This window comes from Strix uralensis, chromosome 24, assembly GCF_047716275.1.
Source record: "Strix uralensis isolate ZFMK-TIS-50842 chromosome 24, bStrUra1, whole genome shotgun sequence".
Lineage (NCBI taxonomy): Eukaryota > Metazoa > Chordata > Aves > Strigiformes > Strigidae > Strix > Strix uralensis.
In genome coordinates, this window is record NC_133995.1 from 6281527 (window position 1) to 6299477 (window position 17951).

Below are 17951 nucleotides of genomic sequence, written 5' to 3' on the forward strand. Positions count from 1 at the left end.
AAGGTTACAGAGCTGTGAGGAGGAGAGAGTTAATCTGAGAACAGCTTTCTACCCGTGCATAAACAGCCCAAAATGAAAGACAATTACAGTGCTGCCATTGTGGGATAGCTGCTCAGCTGGAAAGTCCCTTTACCCCCCCCCAGCCCAGCCTGACCCCGGAGCCTCCCAGCGCTGCCGTCTGGTTTAAGGAGTGTGTTCCCATAAGTGAGGGTCACACCCAGGTCTCTAATCTTATCAAGCAGCGATGGAAACCTGTTCAGCAGGGTCACAGAGCGAGACGCAAAGTGGGTCCATCAGGAGAACTTCTGTTTTTCTCACGTTGGTCAAGATGTGGTCAGAATCTTTTCTATCCCATGTGTGATGCCTTTCTTTGCATAGTTAAAGCCACATAAAGTGTAATTAGGCAGCCCCATATAATTAAGACAATTATGTAAGGTAAGCACCCCACAGAGTAATTGTGGCCAATTTTTAGCATACCCAGGGGCACTTATAGGGCCCAAGGTGGCCCTTCAAATGATTTACCTGCTCACATGTCTCTACAGCACTCGTCTTAGGTGTGTCTTAGGTGACATCTTTGAAGTGGACATTATTGTTCTGCTCCAGCTGAGAAACAGCTGGCTGGAGAAGAAGTACTCTTTTTTTTTTTTTTTTTTTCTTGCAAAAAAGGAGTTTCGTATCTTCTTTCTGTTCTGAAGCAGACTGAAACTGAGACTCTGGATGTGAGTGACCCAGATTCAGATGTGACCCAGAAGAAGGGCTTGACTTCAAGAGCTGTCGCTGCACTGGGGGAGCGTGGGTTGCTCTAGGCAGAGGCACACTTGCTTGTTGTCTTCCTCTCTTGCTTTTTGGTGAGAAATTCCAGCCTGATTCTGAGAAATCTTCCCAATAAAATGGTGCTGACATAAAAAATCTTCCTTGGAGGGTTTTGTTTGTAGTGGAAGGATATATCAGTTCTCCTGCAAATACACGAGGTTGCTTCTTTAGACCCTGTTCTTTTGAGACAAAAGGCAGCTCTCTGCTTTCTTCTAGCCTTTTACTGGGTTCCTAAAAGCCATCTTGTCCCTTCCCTGCCTGAAGATTGACCTCTGCTCAAGTAACAAAATGCCTGAGGCAAGCCATATCCTAGTCTGCATCTCAGCTCTAAATCTGGAGTCACTCCGTCCTCATCCAGAGAAATATGAGCCCGTATCTGGCTGTGATAACTGAACGTCAGCACCAGTCCTGATACAGAAGGCAAAGAGTCACCTGAGCACTTGGAAGGACAGTGTTAAGATCCAGAGGCTGTTGGAAGCGGTAGGTTGGAAAAAATTGCGTCATTGCCCACCCCCACTAGCCAGGAAAAGCCCTTCTTGCTGTGTGCTGTCTGTGCTTGGAGGAGGGGGCATCACAAGCACAAAAGGATCTTGTCTCGGAGTCAGCAGAGCTGCCCACAGAGCACCTGTTTGCTCTCTGGGTGGACCAGATCCTCCTCTGGCTTGCCAGCAGCACATACGTGTGCATCTGGGATGTTTTCTAATGCGTTATGTTCCAGTCTGCACAGAGCTCAAGCCTTTCCTTTCTAAAAATAAAGTCGAGAGAGCTCTGTGAACCAGCCCTGGGATACAGCAGGGTGTGAGGAAAGGCTGAATACCAACGTGTGGTGCTACAGCACCCTGCTCCCTCTGGCTCACCAGGCCTCGTGTTCTGCTCTGCTGGTGGCCATCCAAGTGGGCTCCAGGAAAGTCAGTGATTTTAATGATTTTGGTACTTCTAAGATGTGGGTCTTCTACCCTCTCCCCACCCCAAAACACACATCAACATCCAAACCTGAATTTTGATTTTTTTCTTTATTCTTTTTCTCTGCTTCTTGTAGCTGACTCCTGTGTTTCAGACCTTAACATGGATTTGCAGAGCCAGTTCACGTTTTCAGTTTTCTTCTCAGCAATAACCTTTTTTTAATTAAAAGCTCACCCCTTGCAGGAGGGAAAGAAAAGCTTCAAACATGAGAAGACTTGTGATGAGATCTCAAGCGTTGGCAACTTTGAGCTGGAATTTCTAATGGTGGAACAGAACAGTTTGAGCACAATGTGGCCTTGCTAGAAAGAGGCAAAACAGCCATTTATGGCAGACAAATGTGTACAGCTGCCAAGCAAGGGCCCTCCTGGGCTCTGGAGCAGGCAGGGTGAAGGGTGCATGAGTTATTATTAGCTGCTTTGTATGGTAAAGAGGGCCTTCAGTTGCCTGGTCTCTGCAAAAGCTGCTTCACTCAGGAGTACTCTTGAGAACGAGGGAGTGGAAGGCAGGAATTTGAGACCCTTTTAAGGTCTGTTTATTCTTCCAGCCTCCGCAGATTTCAAGGGCATGTATATGAGGCAAATCTGAAATGGTTATCATGGTGAGAGCTGCAGGCACAGGAGGGAGTGGAGATCCCTGGAGCCCTGTCAGCCAGGAGTAATGGGTCACAGGGGAATATTTTCCTGCTCCACTGGGCCATTTCCATACCGAGTGTCCATGATCCGGGTTGAGAACGGCCCCTCTGCAGGGACCATAAGAAAACAGTCTTGGGCCTTGTGTTTTCATATGGCTTGTTGCTACAGGGAAACTGGGAGGCGATTTTCCCCTCCCTTCCCCTCTTGTGCAGTGTCTTCTGTGGGGAGACCTTCACAGCGTTCACCCTTTTTCTAGCAGAGGGTTGCCTCACAGCTACGTTCCCAGCTCCTTCCACTCATTAGAAATGCACCTTTTCAGGTTCATAAGACTCCAGGTGCTTTTATAATGGCAAGTGAACCTCCATGTGCATCAGGAAACTGAGGCACCTAGTGAGAAAAAGTGAGTTGCTTTTGCAAATCCAGAGCAGACGGGTGCCAGCAGCAGGATCAGCCCTATCATGCTTGTTCAGCTGCTTTTCAGGCCAGCTGGAAGGAGCGTGATCCTCAGCACATGCAGCAGAGCTGGACAGTAAGGGATTTCAAGCTGGCTTCACGTGTTGAGATGGGTAGCAGGGTTGTAGTTAGCTATTGAGCTCTGTGAGCCTCTGACAGGCTGCATTAGCGTGGAAAACCTTGATAGATGTCCACAGAGTCCCGTACTGGACTTGTTTTACACTGCTGAGATCCAGATTTCCCAAATGCTGGTGATCTAAGACACTGTTTTGGGCAGCTCTTTAACCATGAATATTAACTTTCAAATCTTGGGTGACCCAACAAGATTTCACATCCAGACCTGAGTCTGCTCAGGGTGAATCTATAGCTAGAATGTAGGCAGGAGATCTTAGCTGTAGAGCTGCTGTGCCTCTGCCAGGTTCTGACACAGCAGACTGGGCTCATCTGGTACCAGAGCTGCTGGGGATGCTGCGAACAAAAGATGTTTGACTTGGCGGTTAGGAATCAGAGTTTTGGGGGGACATCTCAGTGGCTCCATCATAAACCGCTGGCCTGCCCCAGGCATGCCATTCTGCTTTCCCATGACTCAGTTTACCTTCTGGGAAATAGGGGAGAAGAAATAGCACCCTACTTTGTGGGCTAATTTGGGGGGAGAGCTATATTAAAGACACTTCAGTCTTGCAGGCCTTGGGATATCCTGTGCAGGTGGGGTGAGCTGCTGAACCCAACGGTGCCCAGGCAGGATGGTGCTGGCTGCGAAGGGAAGCAGCAGGATGCATCCTCGTCTAAGAGATGGGCTCTGCTCCCTGCCTGGCACCTCTGCGCCTTCCCCGGCCGATGTGTTGGTCACTGGCAGATTGGGTGGTGCTTTCCCAGCAGTGAGGAAGTTTCCTGACAGAGCCCCGTCTATAATTCACTCACCATGGCCTCAGTCAGGGCTTAGTACAGGAAGGGGAAAGTGGGTTATTGTTATTGTTTTTCCAAACCTCCTTTTGTTTTCTAAGGAATGTGGCTGCAAAGCCCTGCTGCCAAAGCCTCTCTTGAGAGTCCTGCCCTGACGGCAGGTCTTCCTTAGGGCTGCTGTGCCCAACGGGGCGTGTGTGCCAGCAACTGAGCTGCATGTTGTTTCTTTTACAACCGAGCAGCTATTATTCCCCTTGTGACACAGCTCACCCCACTCTCCATCCTCCCACACACTGCGGCTATCACAGATCTTCAGTGTTTCCTTTGCACAGCCTTTTCCCCTGTCACCTCGTGGGGAACAGTGTCCGTGCTCTGCATTTCCAGTCGTTGTTCTTGGTATGTCTTAGCCACTGTGTTTGTTTTTTGGTGCCTGCTCAAATTCCAGAGGTGCTGAGAGATCCCAGACGGCTTCGCTGACCTCCCTGTGGGAGACGGGGACATAGCTGTCTGGGGTGGGAGTGGGACCGTCCCTGCCATTACTGGTGGGTGGGGTGGGGCAGGGCTGGGCTATAACTGAGCTCCCAAAAGCACTAATTATAGTGTGAGCTGGTGATGAGCATGTGGAGGAGAATCACTCTGAGGAGCTCTGGGGAATGCTGGTCAGCAGGGGTGGACTGAAGCAGCCTGGGCCACGGTGGCTGGTCTCTCAGGATCATCTTGTGCTCTAGCAGAGTCCTTGGGGCCAGGTCTTTGTCCATTGCAACCCTGGCACACCTCAGGGCAGCCTCCTGGAGACTATTTCCAGGATACTGAAGTTATGTTTCGCTTAAGCAGGTTTAAATGTGCCTGTTACATTCCAAACCTAGCTTCTACATGAAGCTCCTGGGTTTTTGTAAAGTGAGACCAAAGTCCTGAGCAGAAATTGAGCAACAGATCAAGGCCTTGGACAGGCACCAAGGTCTGACCTGAAAATGGCTCAGGAATCCAGCCCCCACCTCCTCTACTCAAATGTACACAGATAAAATCATGACTCTCTTAGTTCCTCTAAATAGGAGCGGAAAAATGCCCCCAGAGACTCTGCTAAAACCTTGGTTGTTGCTGAAATGCAGAAATATGAAGAGAGAGCTTATGTGCTGCCTCTGTGAGTAATAGATGTGGCTCTAACCTGAAATTTGGGCTCCAAACCCAGATGAACTCTGTGTGCAATCCAAAGCCATGCCTAAACCTAGATTTTTGAGTAAATGACCCCTACTTTAATAACTAACCAACTCCCTCCCTCCCTCCCTGGTTGCACACACCCTGGCAGTGCAGGGCGAGTTCCAGCTCTGAAGCCAGATTATCTGTTTGGCTCCGGCCTCCCTGACTCTCTTGAATAACAGAACTTTCTGTGGGACTTCTGCAACAGGCAGAGTGAAGAAAACCGCATCTGCTTCCTCTGCTGGAGCCTGCAAGACAGCAAGCAAATGCGTGAAGGCTGATATTAAGTCTGTCTTTGCTCGGATGCTCAGCTGGCCTTTGGTGTTAGCTACGAAGGAGCTGTGTTCTGGTTCGGGAGAGCGCGCTGGTCGCATGTGAAATGGCAGATAGCGAGGAGGTTTGCAAAGCGCTGGAGGGTGGATGCGTGTGGTACACCCTGCGCCTGCCTCCCCCTGCCCAGGTGCAGCACCCCACCAAAATCCAATTAGCTGGCTTTGCCAGGGAGGGCGAGGAATCCTTGGGAACAGCCTAGAGCAGTCCTGCAGAGTCCACCTGCTACCCAGGAGGTATCTCTCCGAGCGGGGACCAGCCTGCTTCTTGGGAAAGGGCACCACCCAGATCTAAGCTCTTGTAGGGTGTTGCCCTGCTTTATCTGGGCCGTCTTTGTGCTCTAATTGATGTTTGCAGGGGTTGGGAGGTTTGCTGGGCTCTGGGAAGCAATGGCTTCTTTCATATTTGTGGGTGTAGCCTGAGAAGAACCCCAAAGACCTGCTCCCACTGTCCCTGCTCTCCCACGCTGGAGCCTGGACCATCCGCACGCGACAGTTCTCTCTGGCTCTAAGACAGAAGACCCCCGGAGATTTGCAGTCAGGGCGTAAAGAGGCTACAGGGAGAGGGATGGATTGGGCAGAGCTTTGTCAGTAGAGCAGCTATAGATGATGCCTGGCATAATCCGGGCTGTGGAGTTGAGCTGCGGACCAAGAAGAGGGCTGGTGGGGAGGAAGAAGAGGGGAACCCAGGTCCATATGGCCAGAGCCATAGCCTGTGATGGTAATGAGGTTCTGGAGTTAGCCCTAACCAGGTCAGCTTCCATAAACTAGGGTAGTCCAAAATCTGGAAGTCCTAGAGTTACTCGTCTTCTCTTTTGTTAAGCAGCACCTGCTACACTGAGTCTTTGAAGTCTGTATGGGACTGGCTTGATCTCTTCAGCCTTGTGGGAAAACACAGAACTTCCCAGAAAGGTCCCGTTTTCTGTTTGACACGTATGTCCTATAAAACCCTCAAGCAAAGGACGCTGTGGTGGTAGCTCAGGTCTCTGATGCTGCAATAGAAATCGCTTTAATCTGTAACCGTCTCCTGCTCTTCTTCTCCAAAGTGTGGGTAAATGAACTGCTCTTCACAGGCTTTCAGAAAACACATTCAAGCCCAGCAGAGATCCCCGCTCTGTGCTGAGGCATCAGACAGCTCTGAACAGGGTCAGTAAATTCACTTACCAGCTGCTACAGCAACAGTGCCTTTGGTGCTCTTGTGCTTATTTTTTTGCCGATGATTGGGGTTGCTATGGCGCTGCAACACACGTTACCCTGCATTAATGCTTTATAAGCAATAAAGGCAGATTTCGGCAATGTGTTGCTTTGGCAGCTCGTCACAGCATTGCTCCCTGGCTGAGCTGGAGTTTGGCAGACGAGTCATATTCTCACCACCTAAAAAATCCTGTCTTGTGGTTTCAGCCAGAGGGCTTTTTTTTTTTTAACTTCTCATTTCTAAGAAAAGAAAAATCCCTTTTTCGTAGCATGGCTGCATGTCTGTGAAGTGTGAAATCCCTATATATAACCCTCCAGCCTCCCTTAGAAGGAAAGGTGTAAGATAGACCTAAGGAGGGAGGTTTGCCTGAAAAGTGCTGGCCAGGGGGAGGAATGCTGGCCCCTGTATCTCGCCTCTGCTTTGTGGCTTGGAACAAGACACAGCATCTCTTAGGCTCAGTTTCCTGCCGTGCTGGTTGTCTGTCTCGCCCGTGTTAGACCATAACTCCCCAGCTCATGTGTTGTTCATGTGTATCTTTGTGGTGCTGAGGAGGATTTGGCTCCGGTGTCCTGTGTTATTGGTGCGTTTGCCACCAGAGTTAGTGGTGGGTTTACTAGTTCCTGGTTGGGGGGAGGGAAATCATGTTTTGACTGAAGCCAGTATTTATTCTGGGACTTTCTAGAGGGGAAAAGAAGAGAGCCTGGGTAGGCAGACACACCCCAGGCTGCTGCGATAAGGGAGAATTACCAAGGGGCAATTTGCCTCTGCGCACATCTGTGTCTCACACGTGCTGTTTACCTTGTACTGGAGGCAAGGACAGGGGGGAAGATGTTATCACCAAGGGCTGGTGAAGGGCAGAAGGGGTGGAGCAGGACAAGGGGATGTCCAGGGACACGTCTTACTGCAATGCCTCACTCCGGAGTCCTGCTGCTCCTTGCTCCTTTTCTGAGATAAAGACAGGGTTCTGGACTCTTTTTATCTCATAAACTAACAAGCCTGTTCCAGGCTTTACAGCTGACAACTTTCTCTGGACCTGACTCTGCAAACACCTCCATCCCCACACTGCTCTGGGTCTGCTGCCTTGGTGAGCACTTTCTATTGTCCCCTTTCTACCCTCTCAAGCTTTGTTTGACAGGAACAGAGGTAGGCGGAGGCACTTGCATCCTGCAAAGAGGATGTGGAAAAACCCAATAACCAAATGCAAAGAACAGGAAACCATCTCTGAAATCAGCGTGAGGTCATCTACACACATTCCCCAACGAGGCAGCTTCATGAGGAACTGTAGGCTGAGGCTTTGTCTCTGGCTGATAATATTGAGCTTCGAACAAATGTCTTCTTACACAAGACACTGTCAACATGGGTTCAGCAAGAAGCTAGTAGTGCCAAGGAGAAAACCCCAGAGTGCTCTGAAGGCAGCTGGAGCCAGCGAGTGCTCAGCACCATTGGAAAACTAGGTCCAAAGTCCTAAGCAGTTTGAAGAAAAAGCAATTCTTTCTGCTTGCGACTCCCTTGAGTACAGCAATGTTTGCTTCCTAAAATACTTCTGAACAGATGTGACATTCGCAGTGGGTCAGATAGGTTGTTTTCCATGAGGAAACATGACATGCAGTAAGGAGAGGGGATCAGAGGGAGGTTTTTCTGTGAAAGACAGCTCCCAGGAACTACGTGGTGCCTCGCTGAAGCCCTGGGCTTGAGCTACAAAAGCTACTGTGTTCAAATGCTGTGGGGAAAAGCATCCAGCTCTCAGACCACATACAAGTCTGCTCAGAAGGAAAGAGGAATACTTAAAAGTCCCTGATAGCCTACAAATTAAACTGCCTGGACATGCCCCAGATGTGTCCTGACATGTCCTGTCCCCAAGTCCCAAGGCGTTCTGTGGGGAGTCAGGTTACAGGCGACACAGACCCAACAAAGGATCACGCTGACAAAAGACATTCAGGCACAAAATAAGTGGCGAGGTGCTTAGCAAAGCCCAGCGCCACGGAGTCATGCGGGGTGATAAGCTTCCAGGAGCTTGGCCTGCCTACAAGATGCTGCGTGCTTGTCCTGACTGTGGTCTAGACTGCTGGGAATCAATACCTGCTGTAAAACATGGTCTGATCTAGCAGCTAACTGGTTAAAAGCTTTGTTTTCTGTCCATGTCCTCCCTCTCCCCCCCAGTTGCATTTCACACGGTTCAGTCACAGTCTTATTTCACAACTGTGTGTTTTGAAAGGACTTATTAGCTCTAAGTGTAGGCTTGGCTTAAGACTCTTGCTTTATTGTTTACCCTGCCTGCTAGGCCTGTTTCTGGGGTCAGACCCAGGTTACCAATTACAGCTGTGATTAAACATACTAGCCCAGCTTACCCCTGGGCTTTTTTCCCCTTAAATTCCCAGTGATTGTGCTTAACTGGTGTTAGCAACCAGGTGACTGCTGGGCACTGCCGTCACAATTGTCTGTGCCTTCTCTGGCAGAGCCAGAAAATGAGATTTGAACCGGACCAATACATCTATTATTTTTAGAGTTCAGAACTGTTCCCAGAGATTTATTTTTTTTTTCTTTCGTTCTCAATGTAAAGAAAGCCAACCCTTGGCTTTCTAAATCTACATAGATCACCCCAAAATCCTTCCCAAATGCTAGGGGGGAGGGACCTAGCTGGGAGAAGTGACAGCTAATTTAGCCATCTAGGACACTTCAGATCAGGAAGATTTGAATGCTAATTGTGTGTAACTATTTTTCTGCTGTTAACAGGGGGTGCGGATTCACACTGTGGCTGTTTGACTGGCAGCTGACTCTAATGGTATTCAAGGACGGCTTGAAATTGTTTTTTGTGTCTCATGACTTATGAACTTCAGCCCAGCAGACTAGAAAAGGTGTCATCACCCTCCCCAAAAAACATAGCAAGTCAAAGTGTAGCGTGGGAACTGTTGCCTTTTAGGTGTACATAAAACACTGTGAGCTGCGTTAAGTCCGTGCGAGCCGCTTGGTCTGTCCATGCTGAGTTTTAACCCTTGATTGAAAGCCAAATGTTCCCCTTTTATTGTAAAATTTCCAGCTCAGCTGGTTTTGAACCTCACTTGGTTAAACAGGGACAGAGTGTTTGAAAGCCTATCTGAACTTCTGATTCCCGTCAAACCAGTTACAAATCTAGTCTGGCCAATTGCTATGCAGAAGTTTATTGGTTTTCGTTTTTGTTTTTTTTTTTTTTAATTGAAATCTAAATGCTCTCAGCCATTTCCAGCTAAACAGGGCGGAAACTAATCTAGACAGAACAGCATTAAAACCAGCTCTAACTTCTCTTTTTAAAATGAATTTTATTTTCTAATTGTTTGTTTACTCTGTAACTCCTCAAAGCGATGCGAAAGCATGTATTAAGACTTTTGCCCTGTCTTTAAGACTGTAGTCTTCTTGTAACAGGGCCAGAAATTATGGGCACATAACCCGCTTAGAGGTCCTTGAGCTCCACAGGAAATCTCTTATTGGGAGGGCTTAACTAAGACAATCTGATTTTGGAGACCAGAGCCTGTGTCCGCCCATATGAACACACGCAAGACAAAAGCCCTAAGCTGTGCGAAGGGAGCCTGTCGAAAAACGATGATGAAGAATAAATGGAAGACCTGAATTTGGAGAATGGTGCCACCACTTATTTCATCCACTTGTGGAGCAGGGGGGACCAGGGGAACCTGCTTGTCAGGGTTAGGTCATCATCAGCACTTAACGAACACTGTTAGCCCTAATGGCAAATAAACCTGCACTTGCTATTAGTGCTATTCTTGGCAGGCTGGAGGACAGAAGACCTCTTGCTACAATTACTGTCCAGTGACTCAGGACTGGATGATACCATCCAAGTACTTTTTAATGTGATCCTTCTGTTGGATGGGAGAAACAACCCCTTTTCCCTGCTCTCAGCTTGTCTGGTTAGATTGCAAGCTCTGTCAGGCCTCCTGTGCTTTCCTACGGTAGAAAAGTTGAGGGTTTGGTTTTACTTTGGCTTCTTCTGATCTATTTGTATACAGGAAGGGTTTGCTTGCTTCCTAATTTTCTGCTGATTATGACTGTACCCACGCGCTGTGAGCGTGTCTGCTGGCTGACAGTACAGGTGTGTTTAAAGTAATGGAGCTGTGCGTGGACAGGCTCGGGCTGCGTGTTTATGCCGCCTCTTCCAGGGGCCTCTGGCTGCTGCTACCGTATAAATAACCTCCCCCTGCGTTGTGCTGTGCTCCGGGTTTCGCATGCACCCATGTGCTCTTTCATGTGTGTTGCTGACTTACCCCCCAAAAAAAAAAAAAAAGTCCTTAGACTTTAATCCTTGGGTTTATTTCAAAGCTTACAAAGGCAAATCGGGTTTATAGCAAGAGATTTGCTTGATTCCTTGTGCTGTGCGGATGAATGGAGTGGCAGATGGAGCGGGGAGGGGAGAACTCGGGGACGCCTTGGCTCTATCTTCTTGCTAGCTTGACCCTACTTCTGTGCCTGCTGCCCAAAGCGCTTTCATTTAAGCTGCACAGAACACGAAACGGGGTCAGTACAGACCTCTGCTTGGGCAGTATCTGTTATATCCACCTCTTCTATGATTTCAGAAGCTATTTTCTTACTCTTTGCTTGCCTTGTTGGTTACGTATTGCTACACAGCCATCCTCTCGTGCTTCAGAGGGTGTGAAATCCCATGTACAGTGTGTGCACATAGGAATGACAGAGGTGCGAATAAAATGAGCTGCAGACTCTGGAAGCAAAAGGCCTCAAAAAATCCTATTTCACCCTTGAGTCATGGGAAATACTGGAATTTTGGGAGCGGCTGTGCGAAGAGGTGCTGGAAAACCTCCTCCCGCACGAAATCCCCTCTTTTGAGGGGCATGGGCAGGGTGGTGCTCTCGCTACCCCTTGCCAAGAGCAGTGCCCAAGCGGGACAGGACCCCGAGCGGTTTGATAAGAGCCGTGATAAGGTGGAGCCGTGCTGGCAGGCTGCGTGCCGGCAGGCGCACACTCCTCCTTATCAGGGAGCGCTGCGGCGAAAGCGCTGTGCCAGCGACGGGAGCGGCACTGTGGGAACCGGCGATGGCTCAGCCTCCGCGGGGCTGCTCCTCGGGCAGAGGCAAACCCAGATGATCTCATTCCCTGCCTCGGTTTTCTCCAGCTGCACCCACTGCTTGTGGAGGTGCCAAATGAGGCCCCAGCCATAGGAGGAGAGCGCGTTTCGCTGGGGATCACATCAGAGCTGTGGCTTCGGATCCTCCCCCGGTACACGCCAAGGGAGGCATCTGGGGCTGCGAGACAATGGCTCGAAACAATCCCGGTTCTCTGCCAGGGAATATTCATTCAGAAATCCCATCCTGTTTTGATACTAACTCTCTCATGGTTGATCAAAGCAAAGGCAAGAAAAGAGCTTGGCCTCCTACTGTTGCTTTAGCTTCGGGCCAGTTTCAGCAGAAGCTGGGCGAGTGCCTTTATGCTGGGCAGCGTGGCTGGCAGCTGGGCCAGCTGGTGCAGCTCCCTGTTTTGTAGTGGCTTTAAGGTGCTGCTTGCATCTCACTAAGCATTAGGGCCGTGCACCACTTGCACCGGTTCTCCTCTCCCCTCCTGCTGGGCTGGACGGAGGCAACCGAGGACGCGTGGTTCAGCTCCATGCTTGCCTTGGCTTGTTCTCCCTGCTCCATGATCGGACATGTCCTCTGCGCTGCAGCCACCTCCTCCTGGATCCCGCTCTTCCTCCAGCCAAAAGCCAGCTGGAGGGAGGCACCGAGTGCTGGGGTGTCGGCTCTTGCTCCTCACCTCAAACGCTCCTCAGGCAGCGAGATGAAAGCGGTTATTGTCGTGTGTCCCCTCATCTCCCTCACCTGTCTGGGACAAGGCAGGTGATGGCAAGTTCTCCCTGCACGCTTTGGGGATCTCTGGAAAGGATTTGGCCTTGTCCAGGGAACAAGGATCTGTGATGTGTCTTGGGGATGGAAATTTGGGGATGGAAACCTGCTGGGGAGAGGAGACCCCGTGTAGGGCACCAAACCCCAGCCTGGACTGAGGACAGGAGGGTAGGAAGGGCCAGACACCAGGGACGGGTCAGACACCAGGGACAGGTCACTCGCTGACAGCCCTGGGTGCCTGATCATCTCACTCCAGGTCAGCAGAACCGCGGCTCTGCCGATGCCCAGCATGACCCACTGCCGATCCAGCACCGCCTGCCCGTGCTGGGCCACTGCCCCGGCACAAGTGCAGGACTGCGGGGCCTCCGGCTGTCGGGGTCACCCCTCCCCTCGCCCCAGCCCCCCTCGGCTGCACCGTTCCGTCAGCCCCTTGGGGTGTCAGCACGGGATTTGCCAGTGCCTTGGTGGGGACCAGCCTTTGCTTCCCCCTCCCGAGGCGGCGTGTTCCTTAGTGGAAGTGGCCCGTGAACTCCTCCGCTGGCGGGGAGGGTTGGACACCTCACCCTGGCGGTACCGGTGCCCCGGGGATCCCCGCGGCGGGACCGGGCCGGCTTCCCACCCACCGCCAGCGCCCCGAGACCCGCTCCAGGGCCCCGGGAGCGGCCGGGAGGGCCCCGACTGCCCCCCAGGGTGGCAAAGGGCACCTGGACCCACCCGGGGATCTGGGGGTGTGTGTTTCCACCGCTCGGGACCACTTGGGGACCCCTCGCCCCGCCCTCCCGCCCCCACGAGGGGCACCTCGAGCACCGGCAGCTGCCAGGGACCCCCGATCCACGCACCCCCGACACCCACGGGTGCCCCGCAGCGCCCGGCGGCCTCTATCCTGGAGCGGGGGGGTGCGGAGAGCTGGGGTGATCCGAGCGCCGGCGCCCTCCCCCCCCCCCCCCCCCCCCTCCTCCGAGGTCAGCCCAAAAATACCCCTCCGGTAACTCCCCCCCCCCCCCCCCCCCCGCCGCCATTGTCACCTCGGCGGTGACGTCACTCCTTCCACGCGCTGAGGTCATTAGCATACCGCGGCCCCTCGGCCAATGGGCGCCGCCGCGCCGATGACACCTCCCCGGGGCTGCCCCATTTAAAGGGGCCGCGCAGCCGCCGGCGCAGACCGAGTCGCCGCCGCAGCACCAGCACCGGTCCCCGGCGCCGCTTGCCCTCGCCCGCCCCCCGTCCCGGAGCTCAGCATGAGCCAGCGCCAGAGCCAGCGCCGCGGTGGCCCGCGGGCCGATATGGTGCCCGAGATCGCCGCCGCCGTCGGTTTCGTCTCCAGCCTGTTGCGGACGCGGGGCTGCGTCAGCGAGCAGCAGCTCCAGGTCTTCAGCGGGGCGCTGCGGGAAGCGCTGGCAGGTGAGGCGCGGGGGAGAGATGGGCTCGGCGGGGAGAGGAGGGCCCGGGTGAAAGAAAAGCCCGCTCGGGGCCGGGAGCCCGCTGGGGTCTGTCCTCGGTGCCCCTCGTGTTGCTGCCACTGGTGTCCCTCCCTGGGTGCCCACCCGTGTCCCTTTGGGTTGGGCACCCACCTGTGTCCTCCTTGATGCCTCTTTGTGCCCTTGCCTGGGCACCCTCTCAGAGTCCCCGTCCCCCCCCCTCCGGGACTGGCAGACACCCGAGTGCCTCCCTGGGCACCCACCCGTGTCCCCGTGGGGCCCTGGGCTGCCTGAGCCCCGAAGGTGAGCAGGTCCCGGTCTGCTGAGGGATTTATAAAGCTCCCCCCCGCCTTCCCCCCAGCACCAGCCCATCTGCTTGAAGCCCTCCTTGTTGGGATTTGATAAGAATAATTCAAAGCTGCTCTGTGTCCCCTGGCAAGAAGAGCTCAGCCCTGTGTCCGTGGGGGTTTAGCCCTCCCCTCCCCACGAGCGTGTCTGGGGCTCAGCACGCACTGGGTGGTTCAGGGGTTTCCTCCCGGCCGCACACAGCCTGGCGTTATCAGCCCTAAGAGGGGATAGTTTGTTTGCTGCTGTGCTGAGATAAGGAGTGGTGACACAGCCCTGAACTTAGAGAATGACCTGGATGTTACTCCCTGGCTGCGGTGTTTTGTTCTGCGCGATACGGTGTCTGCCCCAGCCACCCCGGGGGTCACGGCGAGAAGGTGTCGGGGTCCCGTCACCGCAGCCTCGTGGCACCGTCCTGCCTGGGGTTTCTAGGACCCGAAGAGCTGCGCTTTGGAGCAAGCAGCAGCCAAATAGTCGAGCGCTCAGCTCTGGAGCCTCCGTCTGCTGGAGGCAGCCTAAGGAGGACTCGGTTTCCTCCGCCTGCACTGAGGTGTGGGACCCCCTCAGGACTGCAGCAGGACCCAGACCTCCTCCTCACCGCTGCTGCGCGCCTGCTCACCGCTCTTCCCTTCTCGCTTCCCTTGCAGAGCACTACAAACATCACTGGTTTCCTGAGAAACCGTTCAAAGGCTCTGGGTATCGCTGCATCCGGATCAATCACAAAATGGACCCCATTATCAGCAAGGCAGCTAGCCAGATCGGACTCAGCCTCCCGCAGCTCTACCAGCTCCTGCCCAGCGAGCTCACGCTCTGGGTGGACCCCTACGAGGTCTCGTACCGCATCGGTGAGGACGGCTCCATCTGTGTCTTGTACGAAGCGACTGCAACGAAACCTGTGAGCTCCTATGGGATGCTTACCTGTAAGAACCAGATGATGTTAGGTCGTACCAGTCCTTCCAAAAACTACATCATGACTGTCTCCAGCTAAATACTCCTCTCGTCCTTACACTGCCAAGACACAGGCTACTGTATACCTCACCTGAGGATCTATTTTTAAGATGAAGAGCTATTTATATTTTTTAAGAAAATCCAAGAAAATCCAAAATTAAAATATTGGGCACCGCTTTGAACAGAAGTGGTGTTTTAGGTGCCTTTTTTAAAGCTGTTGCAAGCTTATGAATTTTTATTACGAAGCCGATATCTACCTAATTAGTGTTGGATGGCAATTTTGGGCTGGCTTGCTCACTTGGGCAGCTTGGAATGGAGGACGAGGGGGAAGAGCCAGGCTGGGAAGTGTGGCTTGGTGGAGGGAGATGTCTCACCTTCTCACCATCCCGGTACCCAACAGTATTGCTGTATCTCCAAGTATTGCAATACTGTTGAAGAAGGGATGAGGGAGTTGCTGCCTTTCCTCCACTAACTTCTTCACTCCCCAGCTGGTCTGATCTCTCTGGGGCCTGGATATAGTGTTTGGGGGAACCTTGCCGCAAGGCTGGGTGGTGCTGGGGACCCTGGGATCCCTCTCCTTTGCTCTTGCACATCTCCTCTGGACCCACTTACTCCATGAGTGTTGCAGCTCTGCTCTGCCCCACTCCCAGCGCAAAGCAAGGGGGGGCATGGCCTGTCTCCAACCCCTCCATCTTTCCTGGCTGCTGCTGGACTGAAAGGGGCCACACGGCTGTTGGTGACCTGTGGAGCAAGGCAGAGATGCTCGGGGGGTGGGGGTGTCAAGCTGGTCCCCAGGATGAATATGGCAGGTGCTGTGGTGGCACTGGAGTTTGTTCCTGGTGCTCCCCAGTACCTGGCTATCCCCCGCTGCTCGCTGCACACTGAGAAGGGGACTCCAGACCCTGAAACCAGCACTGAACAGCTGTGAATTACAAAGCCTTTCTGCTCTGTGTGGCTTAGACATCAGCCCTGCTCTTGTCTGGCCTCTTGCTTACAAAAATTGCCTAATCCAATGCTGACGACTTGCTGTGTCACTTCTCCAGAAGAGCTGAAGCAACTTGCCTTGTGCCGTAGAGGTTGGTGTGTGAGAACCCCCTTTGCCCTATCTCTTAAAATCAGAAGTATTGGGGGTCTCTTCCCCCTGTGTGTGGGATGCTCAGATGCTTTGGTGTCATAACATTGCTTTTAAAGTCACAGCACTTCTTCCCTCTCTTCTGCGTGGCTGTCCCTGGGAGCTGTCTCCACTGATACCTTGGTAAGGGGCATCATTTGGTTTTGATCTCTTGGTACATAACTATTTTGCACAATTAATGCCTGGTCCTGTGCTGTGTCTGTTCAAGCAAAACTCCTCTTGGAGTCCCAGGGGTACTTGTATGCAGGGAGACTTTGCCCAAGCATTGTTCAGGATTTGGCCTTTAAACTGCTCTGGCTAACTACAAATGGGGTGGGAGCAGGAAGTGGTGCCCCAAGAACTTTACCTACCTGTTGGGAATGAGCCTTTACTGGGATGTTGTATGTCCATTGCCTTTTTACTAACCAGCTGGTGCTCCTCTGGTGATCCTGGGAGAAGTGATTGAAAAAGCAGGGCACTGACATGGTGGTTTGTAATTCAACTTTCCCAGGTTTGTCTCTCAGCACATGTTTTTACCTTCCTGTTTTTCTGACCTGGCAGCTGACTGGCATAACCAGAGTTGTTCTTGCCCAGCCTTTGATGAATCAAGTTCTCAGACATTTGTGCAATATATTTCCAAATCTTGGGCGCTCTGGGAGAGGAAGGAAGCCTCCCATCTGCCACAGTTCTTAGCTTGTTTTTTAAAATAAACTTAAAAAAAAAAATTCAGCACAGCTCCCCAACTCTGACTACTAATGTGGAAAAGTAAATTCACATTTTTGTAAGCTGCAAATCATGAATTCCAGAACTGGAAAACCAGCCTCAATTCTTAGATCCTTTTAAAATGTCAAGTGGTGAGTTATTTGTCCCCGAACAGTCATAGCAAACTGTGGCTCTGAAGTTGCATCACTTCCCTCGGCATCACTTGAATTTCTCATGTCAGCAAAGCAGAAGCTGAAATGAAGCACTGGGGCTTTTCCCTTGGTGAACTTGTGCAATAGGTGACCTCACCAAGGGGGGAGGACTTGGGAACTTCCAAAAAGCAAATTCCCTTTTCAAGGAAAAGGGATCTCGGTGCTTTTCGGAGCCCTCACTTAGCCTGCTCATGTGAAAAGCCCATGATGAGAACTGCATCCAGGATGAGCAGTGTTTGCTTTGCTGGACTCCTTGGCTGGATGTGGAGTTTCCTGAAGGCTGGTACTTCCTTGGGTTGTAATTTGTCATGATCAAGGCAGTCTTAAGATTTACCACCACCACCACCCCCCCCTTACTCTGTTCCCTCTCTCTTACCAGAAGAGTTTTTCAGGAACAACAGCCCACACCAAAGGAATACACTATAATTACTCTTTAACGTACCCCCACTTCCAGAACCAAAATAGCCAAGTCTCATTCTTTTTGTCCCTGGTGTGGAGGAGTCTAATGTTAAAGGCGTCTGTTTTTAGTTTCAAAACCAACCAAACTTGGGTATAATCCATTTCTCTCTTGTAGCTGGTTACATGTAAAAGCTGTGAATTAGTGTGCTCTGTTGCCTTCTGCCTACAAGCCTGATACTCGACTGCAGAGCTGAATGGTGTGTATTTTGAGACTGTATTTGAGGGGTTTCCTGTCACTTTTTTAACAAGCTGGACTGTTGAACGGGACCTGCTTTTTGTATTTGGTGAAAATGGTAGAAAGTTTGTACGCTACACTTGGAGGAGGGAGTGGATGGTTACTAATTGTATAGTAGTGTTTTTATATACAGAATGTACAGATCCTTTGACAGACGTATGCTTTTGTTACTTTAATAAAAATGTAGCAGTATAAA

The 17951-nt window shown here is 51.8% G+C and overlaps 1 protein-coding gene and 1 long non-coding RNA gene across 3 annotated transcripts; one reads left to right on the forward strand and one right to left on the reverse strand.

Moving 5' to 3' along the window:
* Positions 1-10762: 10762 nt before the first annotated feature.
* Positions 10763-13394, reverse strand: LOC141954224 (uncharacterized). Of its 2 annotated transcripts, none has more exons than XR_012632129.1 (2): positions 13351-13394; positions 10763-12305 (listed from the first exon to the last, which is right to left on the reverse strand). It is a non-coding gene; the product is annotated as an uncharacterized LOC141954224 (long non-coding RNA). The 2 variants fall into 2 exon arrangements; XR_012632130.1 differs by having other exon boundaries at positions 10763-12301; positions 13351-13392.
* Positions 13395-13487: 93 nt separating this feature from the next.
* BTG2 (BTG anti-proliferation factor 2) lies at positions 13488-17951 on the forward strand. Its single transcript, XM_074893532.1, has 2 exons — positions 13488-13726; positions 14736-17951. The coding sequence occupies exons 1-2, from the start codon at positions 13564-13566 to the stop codon at positions 15074-15076; spliced, it is 504 nt and encodes a 167-aa protein (XP_074749633.1). The 5' UTR covers positions 13488-13563; the 3' UTR covers positions 15077-17951.

What these genes read in the sequence shown, in the direction of transcription:
- BTG2 (XM_074893532.1), top strand. Translation starts at nt 13,564, where the DNA reads ATGAGCCAGCGCCAGAGCCAGCGCCGCGGTGGCCCGCGGGCCGATATG. An exon ending in GCTGCGGGAAGCGCTGGCAG is followed by an intron (nt 13,727 to 14,735) that starts GTGAGGCGCGGG and finishes CTTCCCTTGCAG; the next exon opens with AGCACTACAAACATCACTGG.